This window comes from Hippoglossus stenolepis, chromosome 8 (genome assembly GCF_022539355.2).
Source record: "Hippoglossus stenolepis isolate QCI-W04-F060 chromosome 8, HSTE1.2, whole genome shotgun sequence".
NCBI classification, from domain to species: Eukaryota; Metazoa; Chordata; class Actinopteri; order Pleuronectiformes; family Pleuronectidae; genus Hippoglossus; species Hippoglossus stenolepis.
This window is the reverse complement of record NC_061490.1, coordinates 22,273,942-22,288,935: the sequence shown is the minus strand read 5'-3', so window position 1 is coordinate 22,288,935 and position 14,994 is coordinate 22,273,942. Positions and strand designations below refer to the sequence as shown.

General features: G+C 39.7%; 2 protein-coding genes across 3 annotated transcripts; one reads left to right on the top strand and one right to left on the bottom strand.

The window, feature by feature from the left end:
* Positions 1-517: 517 nt before the first annotated feature.
* Positions 518-5,017, bottom strand: LOC118113445. Of its 2 annotated transcripts, none has more exons than XM_035163170.2 (4): positions 4,884-5,017; positions 3,690-4,049; positions 2,964-3,233; positions 518-2,091 (listed from the first exon to the last, which is right to left on the bottom strand). In XM_035163170.2, the coding sequence occupies exons 1-4, from the start codon at positions 4,975-4,977 to the stop codon at positions 1,988-1,990; spliced, it is 828 nt and encodes a 275-aa protein (XP_035019061.1). In that variant the 5' UTR covers positions 4,978-5,017; the 3' UTR covers positions 518-1,987. The 2 variants fall into 2 exon arrangements, with proteins under 2 accessions (XP_035019061.1, XP_047197003.1); XM_047341047.1 differs by lacking the exon at positions 518-2,091 and adding an exon at positions 2,639-2,830.
* Positions 5,018-6,625: 1,608 nt separating this feature from the next.
* psmc4 (proteasome 26S subunit, ATPase 4) lies at positions 6,626-13,795 on the top strand. The gene is made up of 11 exons (XM_035164095.2): positions 6,626-6,701; positions 7,322-7,420; positions 8,314-8,500; positions 9,135-9,281; positions 9,602-9,711; positions 9,915-10,008; positions 10,782-10,949; positions 11,072-11,148; positions 12,163-12,331; positions 13,158-13,213; positions 13,339-13,795. The coding sequence occupies exons 1-11, from the start codon at positions 6,669-6,671 to the stop codon at positions 13,450-13,452; spliced, it is 1,254 nt and encodes a 417-aa protein (XP_035019986.1). The 5' UTR covers positions 6,626-6,668; the 3' UTR covers positions 13,453-13,795.
* The last annotated feature ends 1,199 nt before the right edge of the window (positions 13,796-14,994 follow it).

Below are 14,994 nucleotides of genomic sequence, written 5' to 3'. Positions count from 1 at the left end.
GTCACAGGGAGCCAGTGGGGACGTCAACGTGTGCACACAAACACAAAAGAAACCTCCAGAAACCTCCAGAAATGATGTGGTGTGTCTGTGTGTGTGTGTGTGTGTGTGTGTGTGTGTGTGTGTGTGTGTGTGTGTGTGTGTGTGTGTGTGTGTGTGTGTGTGTGTGTGTGTGTGTGTGTGTGTGTGTGAGGGGAAGGAAGCAGCGCTAATCAGTCTTTGGGATGGGTGAAGGTTGTTGGGAGGGAGGTGCATAGGGAGGAGGAGGAGGAGTGATGCATTGCTGTAATGGGATGGATGGAGAAATAAGAGGAGGAGGAGAGAGGAATAGAGCCGACGTTATGGTAACAGTGATTTAATGTGATGGTTAATTCCCCCAGGGACATTAAAATACTGGCGAATATTGTGTGAATTATATGCGTATGACGTCAAAAGGGAGAATTTAGAAACTATAATTTTCAAAGAGATTCACAAAAAGTTATTTTCAACAGGTTCTTGGGATTAAAAAACAACTCAGACCCAAGATTTAAGATTTATTATTATTAACATTCATTACATCATAAAAAACATGTGATGTGCAGGACGCAGAAACTGGAATCAAAATCAAAATCAGGATCTTTTAATAATGGTCTTATTATAATAACATCTGTAACTGGCTGTTATGATTCTGCCCTCTTGTGACTTGTTTATGTTGTGGACGTCTTTATGTTTGGACTTTAGAATCATCGACTATAGATTCGTACTTATCCTTCAAATATGATGCAGTTCATCACAACTTCTTGCGATAACGTCAAAGTCACAACCAGACATGTTGTCAAGTGGATTTTACTCACTCGGAAAGCGCCATGGCTAACGCCCTATTTCACCATGGTTAGATAAGAATAAAAATCCTGGCTACGCCCTTTTATCCAGATCCACATTTTTAGGGTTTCTTCTTTTGGTCACGCAAAAATGTTCATGGAATCCTCTGAGTAGTTTTGAGTAATCCTGCTGACAGATCAATGGCATTGAATTGCTCATCAGGAACAGTCACATGTTACATGTTCACAGGTACACTGCTGCCCTCGAATCAGTCTACTGAGTGTGTGTGTGTGTGTGTGGTTGTGTGGGTGTGTGTCCGCTGATCTCTCGTTTTGGCCATTTCATCATGCCAGCAGTGAGGATTACTGTGGTGATTGCATCCCTGTCCTCGTCCTGCAGAATGCAACGTGTGTGTGCATGTGTGTGTGTGTGAGTGACCTTCTTGTCCATAATTCCACCAACATCCCTTTTTATTTATTTATTTTAAATGTGTGGATTAACTTCAGTCACATGCAGCCACACCACCGGGGACAAGAATCGTCCATTCAAGACACATTAAGGGAAAACTTATTCTTTCATTCACACATATAAACACATCTTGTGAGCTTCATTTTTGTCTGTGGTGGAGAGGAGCTCTGATTACAAAGGACTTTGGGCTTTTTAACCTTGCAGAGATTTTACATTAACCTACCAAACACAGGACGAAAGAGAAATCTGTGTATTGTGGGGAGGTGATGTGGCCACTCTCAGCGGTTTTGTGCAGCTCTCTCGTTCACCATTAGAGGGAGATAAAGTATCATCACTACGTTTCTTCACCACCAGAGGAGGTGAAGTTCTGACGACACCATTAAAAGTCTCTCTCTGGCTTGACGTGACAGTGCTGCACTAGTTTAAATAAAACAAAGGAGCAGAGCAGACTGTGAAAAATAGAAGATATAGAGAAAACAGAAGCAGGGGTATACATGTACATTTCTGCTGAAGGTGGTGAATTAGTCTCTAATATCATATCTTTAAATCGCCCCTAACTAAGGTCATAGATGCAGATAATTCCACTGCACACCTTGAATACACAATTTGTAATATTGTCCTCCTTGAATGCATTTACTTTTTTCAGGGTCAGAAGTAAAAGGAGAGAAATGTGTCCTTTTCACTGCTGCTTCTCCATGTTCAGCCAGATGTTGACAAAGACTCAGCATCTGCACAGCAGGACAGGTACCAGAACCAGCAGGAAGGTGACAGGAACCAGAAGGAGAGCCGCGTACAGGAGCCACGGCTCTGGATACTCCACCACACCTGAGATACACAAAACCACTGATGTCAATGATGAGATCGATTAAAAGCATTTATAGAGTTTAGGATTTACTGCAATTGGTCATCCGGTAAATGCAAATTAGAATTTAAAGATAAAATAATAGAGAAAAGAAAAGAAAACGGACTCTTTTTCAAACAAAAGCATGTCGAGCTCTATGAATATGTTGTTTGATCCTGGACGACTATCGAGAAAATTAAGCTTAAATATCTTTAAATACGAACGCCCCCATCTTATGCTTTTGGAGCCAGAGTAAAAAAAAAAATTAACCAATCGCGAGTCAGTCTGAGCTGTGAATCATTCACCACGTTCTTGTACCTGACTGCTCGTAGATAAACTTACTACAAACATATACACATATACACATCAGTGGGATAAGAACTAGCTAAAATGACAGAAAACATCTTTGCGAAAAATGTAATTTGACGTATACTTCAACTTTTTAGTTTGGTCCATGTCCCATCTACTAACATGGATGTGATTTATTCTGCAGTCAGCCACCAGGATGGGAACAATATAGTTTGGCTTCACTTTTGGGAGCCATCATGTCGTCCATCTTCCTATAGAGTCTATAGCTGTGTGTCAATGCAGGGGCTGCAACCTCCGGAGGACAAACTTCGGGCCGGGTGGACTACGAAGGCTGAACCAAAATCAGACGGTCTGGTCTACAGAAGATTTCCGTGATCTGCATCACCGGCTCGTCCCAACCCTTATTGCTTTTGCCTGGCAAAGTTGGACGTTTTAGTGCCCCTTGATGTTTTCATTAACATGTACTATAAGCTGTTCGGTTTATGTGCTGAACTCCTCTTGTAAACTAGAATATGAGACACAATAGATGAGGAGGGTGGATCATTACCTGGCAGAAGCAGGTGTAAGATGCTTTTCGTTATCAGATCTTTATTCAGGTGCAGCTGACACTCGTATTTTCCTCCACCCCTCAGGGAGATGGTCTCAGAGAGGGTGACGTAGGGCCGAGCCACTACAGGGACTCCCGGAGCCGAGTCGACAGATTGTGTTTTGTGTCCGTTGTGAACAATGGACAAAACGAATCCAGGTTCCCGTGTCACGTTTATTTCACAGTGGAGCAGAGAGTCGTTGGGGGCGGTGAGGTTAAAGGTCATGGCGTCTGAAATGAAACGCACACAGACACACAGGCATGGGCACACGTGAAATCACACTCATGAACACAATCCCTTGTTGCAGGTTGTTAAAGTTCTCATCAAACGTGACAATTACATTTGAATATGATGTTGGAGGAGCATGTATAGTATAAATGTCAACATTTTTCTAATTAGACATTAAAAGTAAGGTTTCATGTTCAAAATATATACTTTTGGTCACCTGCAGTTTTTGTTTGTTTTTTTGTTATAATCTTTTTTTTTGCAATAAATTGTAAAATTGTAATTGTAAATTGTCAATTAAACTAAGACGAGTCCATCCTGACATATACATCATCTCTAATCTTCACCTTGAACCTGATTCCTTAATCGTCTTGACAAACTAAAACTTTATCCGAGTTCTGTTTTTAATTGGACTCTTCAGATCCTCCACAACCCCCACTGTAGCAATAAAAATAAATTACCGTAAACCGTCAATAAGGTCTCGTTTCCTTTACTCCTGAAACCTTTGGCCTTCTCTGTGTTGATGGAGAGTTTGCACTTGTACTTCCTGTTATCTGCCCACTGGACATTTTTGAGAAGTATGGACTTGTTTAAAGAGTTTGGGTTTTCGTCGAGGAGTTGTACACGTCCCTCATAGATCACAGAAGGTTTCCACAGTCTGTGCTCCTCAGCGTCCTGTGATATTGACACCCAGTACAGAACCGGCACAGTCAGCAACGTCTCATCGGGGGAGAGGCTGAGCTGGCACGGCATGGTGACATCATGACCCAGAGCAGCGGTGATCACAGGGGGCTGGTGAACTGTGACCAGGCAGCAGGAACCTGAAAGGGCCATAATAAATCTGATCAGAGAAAAGTGACAGCTTGTAGGTAACTGTCATATTTCACTATCAGTTGTATGTGCAGTCACAATGATGTAGTTTGAAGTTTAAATTGTAAGCTAAATCTTAAATGTTTGAATTTGAAGTCCACCATGTAAATTGAATGAAGGTAAAACATACAGGTTTCAGGAAGTCTGAACAGTTTTTGAAACTTGTTGAATATTAATTGTGAAACAGGAACTACTGAAATTCCCTAAACTCACTGATGACAGAAAAAAAAACTGATGAAAAAACACAATGTTTGAAATATAAATGATTCAAAAAACTGTGTAAAATTGTATCTCGAACCACCAATATAAGTTAAGTTAAAAGGTTCTCTTGGATTAATCATAGAAAAATAAGTTTAACGACCTAGAATGGGACACGAAAGAATAATAATAATCATTAATAATAATAATCAATCAGTTAATCAATCAAATTGTATTTGTATCGCCCATATTCACGAATCACAATTTGTCTCATGGGGCTTAACAAGATGCGACATTCTCTGTTTTTAACCCTCAACAAAAGTAAGGGAAAACTACCAAAAAACCCCTTTGAACAGGGGAATAAACCTCAGCGAGAGCCACGTGTGACTAGCATGATACCTGTTTCTTTGTGTACACAAGTGTCGACACCAAAGCAGAAAAAACACAACACAAAGATTAAAATGGCCTGAATGAAACCAGGTCACTTACTGACAGGGAAACCTCAAGATTAGGTTTCATGAATGGATTAGACTTACCTGCAAAAATGCATTTAGAGCCTGGAGGACAATTATGATTATGAATTTTACCTGAGACCATAAAGTAGAGAAACACCCATGCTCTCCAGCCCCATTTCGTCAAAATTCCGCTGTTATGCCACTCAGGGAAAATGATCTTTATCATGACTCTACCGACAAAAGTGAAAAGACGATGTTACCTCCTATAACTGCAGAACAGTTTGACTAACCACTTCCTCTGGGGCCGGACAATATTACAGATCTGGTTAGTGTTTCAACCCCCAGTATTTTATTATTGTTCTGATGTTGCAAAGATAACATTGTTTAACTTATGACAACATGTGTATTGATTCTTTTGAAATAAAACAAATTATTTTCTACTTTTATCCTTAAAATACTAACAAATTAATTGAAAGTGAAAGGAAAAAAAAGTGAAAATCAAAGAACAGTGATAGAATGTGCTTCTTTTGATTGAGTGCTTTGGAGAACACGCTTTTTTTATGAATTCCATCCTCACAAAACATGTTTTTGGACTCTTGAACTTGATAACTCTGTCTTAGGTCTGTCTTAAGGGAATTTCTTCAAATTCTGGACTCAAAGTTGAACTGATCTCAGCGGTCTTTCTTTCTTTCTTTCTTTCTTTCTTACTTTCTTTCTTTCTTCGCATAAGCACTTCCACCCTGAATGGAAATGTCGGTGACGTGCTGTTATATCATGTTCCTACACGTCTCTTGGTTTCACATGGGTTTTGCAGAAGTGTGAAGTGCAGTAGCTCTGCCGCAGGATACAAACAACTTTTTTCTCGACACATATTTCTCAGGTAAAATGGTGTAAGGTATCAGCTTGTGATAATATAGTTTATAGTTTGTATTATTAATAATAAACATCCCTGAGGTAAATATTGTACTTTCTTTACCTCCACATTTTTTAAAGACCTGTAAGATCATAAAACACAATACAATGCAATTTATCAAATAATAACACTTTAATCTGTCACGGAAACCATGACTTCCAATATAAATCTGTAATGGTTCTATCAAAATGCAATACTGTAATCTATAACTGTGATCATCCAAAATTTCTCCAAAGAACTTTTGTACAATTTGAGAACATTTTTGTTTCTTTTCTACTCGTCAGATGTATTTTCTACCTATTTATAAATAAAATAGCTTGATAATAGTTCCTGTATCAGTATTAAGACTCTAATAAAGTGAAATATGACAGCCAACATCAATCAACAAAGGATATGTTACCACAGAATGAGTACTTTTACTTTGAATCTTAAGTATATTCTGATAATACTTACTTTTATTTAAAGGTTCAGTGTGTAGAATCTAGTGACATCTAGTGGTGAAGTGTCATGTTGCAGCTGAATACCCCTCACCTCACCCTCCCCTTCCAAACATGAAAGAGAACCGGCGGTAGTCTTCAGTTGTCATAAAAACTCAAAAGATGTTTAGTTTGTCCAGTCTGGGCTTTCTGTAAAAAAAACATGGCCGCCTCCGTAGAGCGGACCCAATGCAAATATATAGTATTTAAATATAAAGGGCCCATTCTAGGGTAAAGAAAACAACAATTTGTACAATTTAGACGAAACACAGGAGTGAAAACATCACAAGGATGATTTCATATTCAATTTCTGCCAACAGATCCTTTTTACCTGAGTCTTACACACTGGACCTTTGAGTTTTAAGAAGGAATATTACTGTCATTGGAGTATTTTAGAAATACTAGTATTGTTTGGCTACTTTCACTTTAGCTGTGTAGCTAATTAAAAGCCTGAAGTGAACTACATTACCCACACAGCCTTTCGCCTCCGTACTACGTCAGAACGTCAGTCGGTAAGCAAATTCCAACATGGAGGATCTCGTAGCTGTAGAGAAGAGCCCGGTATGAATTAGAGAGATTGTTTCCCGTCTGTTTTTGCGGTTAAAATTGGGTTTGACTCTGCGCAGTTCGCTGTTTTACGCGTGAAATCGTGCGTTTTGCGTGTCCGTGTTCGTCTGTGGTTGTGCAAGCGCGTCTGATCGCTCGTTACCGCCGACGAAACGTAAACCTGCCAATTCATTCTCTGCTCGGTGCGGATGCTATGTCATCGGAGTTAGCCGCTAGCATTAGCATGGTGTTTGTGGGGCTGTAAAACGGCCTGAGGCGGAGTTTTATTTGAACCTGGAAGGGATGTTCGTTATTTAGATGATGTTTAGATGCTGTCGTGTGTGTGTCGTGTCACGTTTTTGCTCCTGTGAACCGTTAAAGTAAGCTAGCTGTCAACATGCTAAAGGGGTAGCTAAGCTAGTGTTTGTCCCCGTTAGCTGTTAACCGAACATCCAGCTGTTGTTTATCTGCAAACTCGTTTTCTTGTCCTTTTCATCTTGGGCTGAAAAATGAGTCTGCACCTCAAACGTCATGTTCCTCTTCTGAAATGCAGCGGAGCATCGTCACCATCGTGTGGTGTTGGCTGCAGTAGTTGGATCCTAGTTAAATGTATTGTGTCGTTGTCCCCTTGGCAGGAAGACATGCCGGCAACACTGAGCTCCAGACCCCAGACAGGGCTCTCCTTCCTGGCACCTGAGCCAGAGGATCTCGAGGACCTGTACAGCAGATACAAGGTCAGTTACCTGCTCGTGAACCAACACATGTGTAGCTGTGACTAAACTGGAAGCTTTTATCTGGCATCTCCATGGAAAACAGAGGCCTGTGATCTGCTTACATTTCTTTTTCTTGGACATTGGGATTTTTGAGCTGATGCATTAATAAGAAACGCAGCATTTGCTGACTCATATTGACGTAGGTTACCATGACAGTTGTTGCAGCTTTGAAGCATTCAGCTCAGCCCTAATGTCTAAAATACCATAAAGCAATTATTGTAAAGTTCACTAAAACGTATACTTAAAGGTGCCTCACAGAAAAAGATTGATACAATATGTTGCTTACAGATAAACCAGGGGTCCAGTGCAGTTTATCAGAGGACGCGTCATAATTAAATGTGTTTAATGGTCTGCATACAATACATCAGTACATTCACACTCTCAGCAACAGCAGTGATATTAACTGATTAAATTGTAGATCTTGAAAATATTAGTAATTTTAGATAGGTATATAGATACTTTATTGATCCCGAGGGAAATGCAGGCAACCAGTAGAACACAAAACAGAAGCCAAATATAAACACAGATTTAAAGATAAATAACTGAAGCTAAACAAAGTTGTGCATTAGACTAACATAGGCTGTAAAATTACGGTTCAGCAGATGTATTTAAAAGGTGGAAACTGCTAAAATACAACTAGAGATATTCAAAATTATACAATCAAATAAGGATTGTTTCATGTAGTTTTTTATTCCAAAAGTGCTGTCAATGTCTTCCTTAAATGTTGTTTTTAGTTACAGTTTTAGTTTCGAAGCAGCCTCGGTCTATTATTCATCAAGCAGATTTATGTTTACATTAATCTCCAGCAGGTTCTCGCACTAAATTCTTGCTCTCTTTTCACGGTTCGTTTGCAGAAGCTGCAGCAGGAGCTGGAGTTCCTGGAGGTGCAGGAGGAGTACATTAAAGATGAACAGAAAAACCTAAAGAAAGAGTTTCTCCACGCTCAGGAGGAGGTGAAGAGGATACAGAGCATCCCACTCGTCATTGGCCAGTTCCTGGAAGCTGTTGACCAGAATACGGCTATTGTTGGCTCCACTACAGGTATCGTCAAAAGGAAAAAACTAATTGTATTATTTGCTGCCATAATTTTATAATAAAATATGCAGATCAAAATTTGTAAGACCAGTCCCATAGAGCTCCACAAAGCTTCTGTATGTCTGACCCAAAAAGGACCCATGACTTTTTTACACAAACCCAAGATGGACTTTATAAACCTAAAAAAAACATCTTTAGGCCTATGCCTTAACAGAACTGTGTGTAGCTGTACCCGGAAATGGGACCTAATATATTATTAGTATTGCTACTTCAATACTCAAACTGATTTAATAGAAGCTATAAGGGAAGATCTTCTGCCGCAAGGAATAATTAAATTCTTAATAGTGGTAAATTTCCAAGAGATTCATGGAACACAACGTTGTATACCTCTTTAAAACGCCAAATGACTGTGAAAGTAATGAATATGAATTAAATATTAATGTAATAGCAAATGATGCATGCAAGCTGTATATTTGAATGCTTTATCATGTTCTGGCTTTCAGTCTTCTGAGACTCCTGTATGAAATGAACTGTGTGCTGGCAGATTTTAATTATTCAGTGTGAAGTACATGTTTTGAATCTGTAATGTGTTCTGTTCCTGTGTTCTTTCCATTTTTACTCACCATTGTTTCCCTCTTAGGGTCCAACTACTATGTGCGCATCCTGAGCACCATCGACAGAGAGCTGCTGAAGCCCAACGCTTCAGTGGCCTTGCACAAACACAGCAATGCCCTGGTAGATGTGCTCCCTCCTGAAGCTGACAGCAGCATCATGATGCTGACGTCAGGTAAAACGCTCAGTGTCACTCTATCCCAGAGGATTTCAGGTTGCATGATCAGTAGACTTGTTTAAGTCCCCAGAAGCTCAACACAGCAACAGAGTGTGACAGTGATTATGTCTTATAAGCTATGTTGAGCTTATTTATTTTGTAGTAGCATGTCAAAAGATTTTATTAATATTTATTTACTATCAAGCTGTCATTTAATTTTGTTTCCTAATCCACAGACGGTATTTTATCAACTAGAATGCTCAAGAGGATATTTTCGTTATTTTGGTTGAATATTAGAGATGGTATAACTTTGCTTTTCTCTGTGTTTCTGCTCCCAGACCAAAAGCCAGATGTGATGTATGCTGACATTGGTGGTATGGATATCCAGAAGCAGGAAGTCAGGGAGGCAGTGGAGCTGCCACTTACTCACTTTGAACTCTACAAACAGGTCAGATATTCAACAGAAATGTGTAATTTCAGCTCAGACAGACATTTATAAGCTCAATGAACAAAGTGGAGGATAATATCATAGATTGGCTCAATGAAATGGAAGAAATAGATCCTTTGCATGAAACAATTTGCATAACCACAGAGAAGCAGCTGCGGAGAAACAGGACTAATCTTTCAATCCCTGTCTGCTTATTTTCTCAGATTGGTATTGACCCACCCAGGGGTGTCCTTATGTACGGACCTCCCGGTTGTGGTAAGACCATGTTGGCCAAGGCTGTGGCGCACCACACTACAGGTAAGTCCTCCCAACCAGACACCTCTTCTCACTTCACAGGAATTACATCATTGGAATTCTATTACTGGACTTCATCTGTGGATTTGTTTTATTTTGTAGTGTGGTATTGTCTTGCTTTTTTACCAAATTAGATAATTAGCCATTCCCCACAAGACAGTTTACTTGCAGGATTCAACTGTGGGGTCACTTCAAGTGCAGGCTCAGATCTCAAGCCAGCTCTGCTTTCAGAACAGTAAATGTACAAAGACAAACGACTACACAGGTTATGTAGAGACTTCCGTTTCCTCATAATATGCAATGTAGACACATTGCGTATTATGAAGGCATCTTTGCTGCTGTAGCAGCATATATTCATTCTACAGTTGTACTAGGGCTGGGCGATATAACTTCAGAAAATGAATATCACAATTATTTAAAACTTTTACCTCGATTGCGATTAATGAACGATTATTTTATGAGTGAAATAATAATAATATTAGTATCCTCTTCTCCCTCACTCATATATATATATATATATATATATATATATACTTTTATATTTATGTGTGTGTCAAAGTGCATAAGTAGGTTTGATATTTCCTGTCCTGACAGTGGAGGTGACCTGAGAGTGGAGCACATGAGGAGGCCTGTAGGCACATCTATTTAATTTTCCTCTTTTGTGTTGACAACACAAGATGAATTCAAACTATATTATTTATACTCAAATGTCATGACTCAAAACAACACACAAATATTGACAAGTGATACCTAATATCATCTGTCTTTCTCTCCAGCTGCGTTCATCCGTGTGGTTGGCTCTGAGTTTGTTCAGAAGTATTTGGGTGAAGGCCCTCGTATGGTGCGTGATGTCTTCCGGCTGGCGAAAGAAAATGCTCCTGCCATCATTTTCATTGATGAGATTGATGCTATCGCCACTAAGCGCTTTGATGCACAGACTGGAGGTACGAATCTGTGTGTCTCACATAGCGATTATTTATCTGTATGAGAAGTCAAGATTCACCCTGATTACATCCTTGTAAGTAACATCACGGTGATGTAACTTGTTTGTTGTTTTCTTCTGCAGCTGACAGGGAGGTGCAGAGAATCTTGCTTGAGCTGCTTAATCAAATGGACGGCTTCGACCAGAACGTCAACGTCAAGGTGAGTCCTATCCATCTCCCTTGTGACGAACTTAACAGTTTCCCCTGAGACTCAGCCATCTGCATATTTGCCGAGTCATGATGCCAGTGATGGAGCACTGTGAGTCATCCGAGCCACTAAAGCCCTGCCCCCCCTACCAGCCGTTCATTCACTCTACCATCATCACTGTCATTCAGCTTTAAAAACACCCCTGAAGCTTATGTTGACATTTTTCAAAACCTTCAATCGACGTTTTGCCTAAAAGCCATTTGCACACACATCACTGCTCAGACTTGAAGGGAGCTCTTTTTATACTTCCAGGAACCGAGTTAGCTTACTGTATAGCTGTAACTTTGCATCAGTCTCCTTGCTACAGCCAGTGTCTGCAATTTTCTTATTTATGTCATTTCACAATCTTCCCTACGAATCTGTCTCGTAAAATAGAACAGAGTGACGGCCCAGCAAACAGGAGTTAAGAGCTGGGCTGGTGGTGGGATGTATTATTTAGTGCTGCGGCGGCTAAAAGTATTAGGCTTTCGTCGTACTTTGTCCTGACGGCATTATGTAAAGTGGCGTTGGAGCTATTTAGGTTGTGATGCAAGTAATGGCCTTAGAATTGAGTTCAGACAGGTTGGGTGAGGCAGCAGTTTGTGATCATGCGTGATCTTAGTGTCTGATTTGTATCAGAGAGCATGTTGAAGAACAGATGGATACTGTTGTGCAATAGAAGGAGAACATGGGGGGGGGAGTCCTTGAGTTTCCGTTTGCAAATAGCAATCTAGGTAATGTAAAAGTAAATTTCTGGAGGAAAAACAAACCTTTGTATCTTACATCAAAGCTTGAGCAGTTGGTGAGTGATTAATGTTTCAAAGGATTGTCAAAAATCACTGCCTTAATGTATCCTGGGTGAGTTAGCTCCAAGTTGAGCTAATTTCTCATCCCTTCAGTAAACCAGAAGCAACAGTTGTATCACGATATGTTTACAGTTTACCAATATGCTCACATGATCTCTGTTGACATTTGAACCCCCCTTAGGTGATCATGGCCACCAACAGAGCAGACACACTGGACCCAGCCCTGCTACGCCCTGGTCGTTTGGACAGAAAGATTGAGTTCCCCCTGCCTGACCGCAGGCAGAAACGTCTCATTTTCTCCACCATCACCAGTAAAATGAACCTCTCCGAGGAGGTTGACCTGGAGGACTGTATCCTTTTGCTCAACAACAGCAGTGGTGTTTGTGTGTGTGTGTTTGTAACAGGGTGAGAAATGAACTTATCCTTTTACAGGGTATTTTTGCATAGTACAAATTACTATATTTTTGCCATTAAGATAATTTGACTAAAACTTGTCAACATTATCTACTCTTGACCAATGATCATCCATACCGTTTTATTTCTATAAGATATATTTTATTGTGAAGCAGTTTGAGACAGGACCACTGAAGTTAGTCATATTTTAAATATCTGAGTCACACTCAGCTGGTCTCTAGATATAAGAATTATCATTTTTGTTTAATTGTATTCTGAAAGCATACAAGTGTAGAAAAGCACTTCATATAATCTTTAGCTCACTGAGGCTTGCTGCCTCTTTCCTGTTTATAATTAAAAATAAGTCATTCATGTCCAGCTTATTTCAGAGTTTTATTACCTGTGAATTTTGGCTTTTAGTCACTCGTTTGCATCAGTGTTACATTTAACACACAGCTCTAAGTTTTTTTGTCTTGAAGACCTTTGGATAAGTTGTTGATTATCTTCTGCAGTGTCAAATCTGGTGTTTGCAGAGATGTCGACATCACACTCGATGTGCTAACAGCTCTGCTGGCGCTACCACACTTTGTTCCTGACAACAGTGTAGTTACTCTGTATGTGCTGCTCTCAAACTCAAACTCTCAACCATACAAAAAGTGAATCAGAAAGCAAGGGGGGAAAAAAACATACAACAGCTATTTCATTTGCAATTAAAACATTTTTTTAGTGAGCATGCATCTCTTGTATATTTGCATTTCTGTGTTATCCTTAATTGATGCAAAGACGTGGCCAGACCAGACAAGGTCTCTGGAGCTGATATAAACTCCATCTGCCAGGAGGTAAGCTAAAGCTTTAAATATGAAAACTCAGATGAAAATGAATACACTTTTATTTTATGTACCGAACAATTAAAGATGAATTATTTTATATTTCTTTCTGTTTGTCTCTTCCTCGCCTCTCTCAGGCTGGCATGTTGGCAGTGCGTGAGAACAGGTATATCGTCCTGGCCAAAGACTTCGAAAAAGCTTACAAGACCGTGATCAAAAAGGATGAGCAGGAGCACGAGTTCTACAAGTAGAGAGAAAACCCTATCAAGGAAACAACCGTGTCCAGACACACAAGTTTATTATTGATTTACGTCTGTGTCTGTATCTACAGTGTGTCTTTTGTGGATTTGTAGTCCCTGAACAACATCGATTTTTGGACTAAATTTACTTCAGCACACGGCCTGATGTCAGATTAGCCCCGTGTCGACAGCCTTGAGAAGACACACTACCATGTGATGGAGTGTTTTTTATACAGGCACTCTTCTGGTTCCTAAAGATATCTGGCCTCGACCGTAGCTAGGATAGAACATTTATATGTACTCAACTAACAAGACATTACTTTAAAAATCAATTAAAGTTTTCCATAAAAAAGGTGCACGTCTTTGTGTCTCTGACTTGAAATATGTGTCTTTTAAGTGAAGATACCCGATTCGGTTGTGTTTTTAAAGCTGTAATGATGAATGGGTTCATTGGCAAGTTTGTCAAAAGTAAAGAATTTGGCATCAGTTGATTAAACGATGTCTTTAAGCAAAACTAAAAGAAAAACACTGGTTCCATTTGTCTATTGTGAATATTGTCCGATTATCTCAATGTTTTATATAACACAGTGTTGGTCTGATAAAATTTGCATTTTGAAGGTGTCAGCTTAAAAGAAATCATGGATTTTTTTGGACAAAATTATTCACAAAGAAAGTAATCGACAGATAAATTGATAAATACAAATAATCCTTAGTAACAGCCCTTGTTTGGGTTAATGTTAGTAAGTCGGCAATTACCTCAGCAACAGTCTTTCATTGCTTGGCCTTTGTCCACACATTTCTCCCCCACTGTTGAGTAATGGTGTCATATTTCCTGCGAGCAAAATGTTCTTTGGGGAGATTCTGCTAAAGCACTTACTCAGACACTTCAACACAACATTTTGAGGTAGTGGAGAAAGGAAATGTTGCCCTCGGGGTATAAATTGATTTCGTGGACTAAATCAATATGAAAAAAATTGTCTAAAATCATATCAGCACATATTTGTTATGGTATCAAATAACAACATCAGACACATGCTCATTCATATTTGTATTCAGCTGCAGTTATACGCAGTGATTTGATGGTGGAGTTGACAGTGGACTGGGGTCAGGCCTGGCCTCTTGGTCAGTCCCTTCGATCCTGTTCTCCAAGCGGCACAGTGGCTCCTTGCTGTTTCTATTCTGAGTCACTGCAGTGCAGCCTGAGGTTGCAGCTCTCCCTACAGGCCACAAGTGGGAGGAAGATCATTCACTATATCACTCAAGCTGCACTGTCTGTAAAACAAACACACACCAAGCTACACAGCTAAACAGACCCTTTTTCACAAATATTCAGGATTTACATGGGTTGGGGAAAAAAGCTTGGAATTTATTATAGTAGATTCTATTGAGGTTAAATAAGGAGCAACTTAAAAGAATCGATCAGGCATTTCAACTTTGCCTCCTGTTAAATATTTACCAAACGACAAAGTAAAGGGTGCAATGAAAGCTTCATGTGGAAATGAAATGAATGGTTACCCACATTTGTTTCATCTGTTGCTTTCAGACATGAACTCT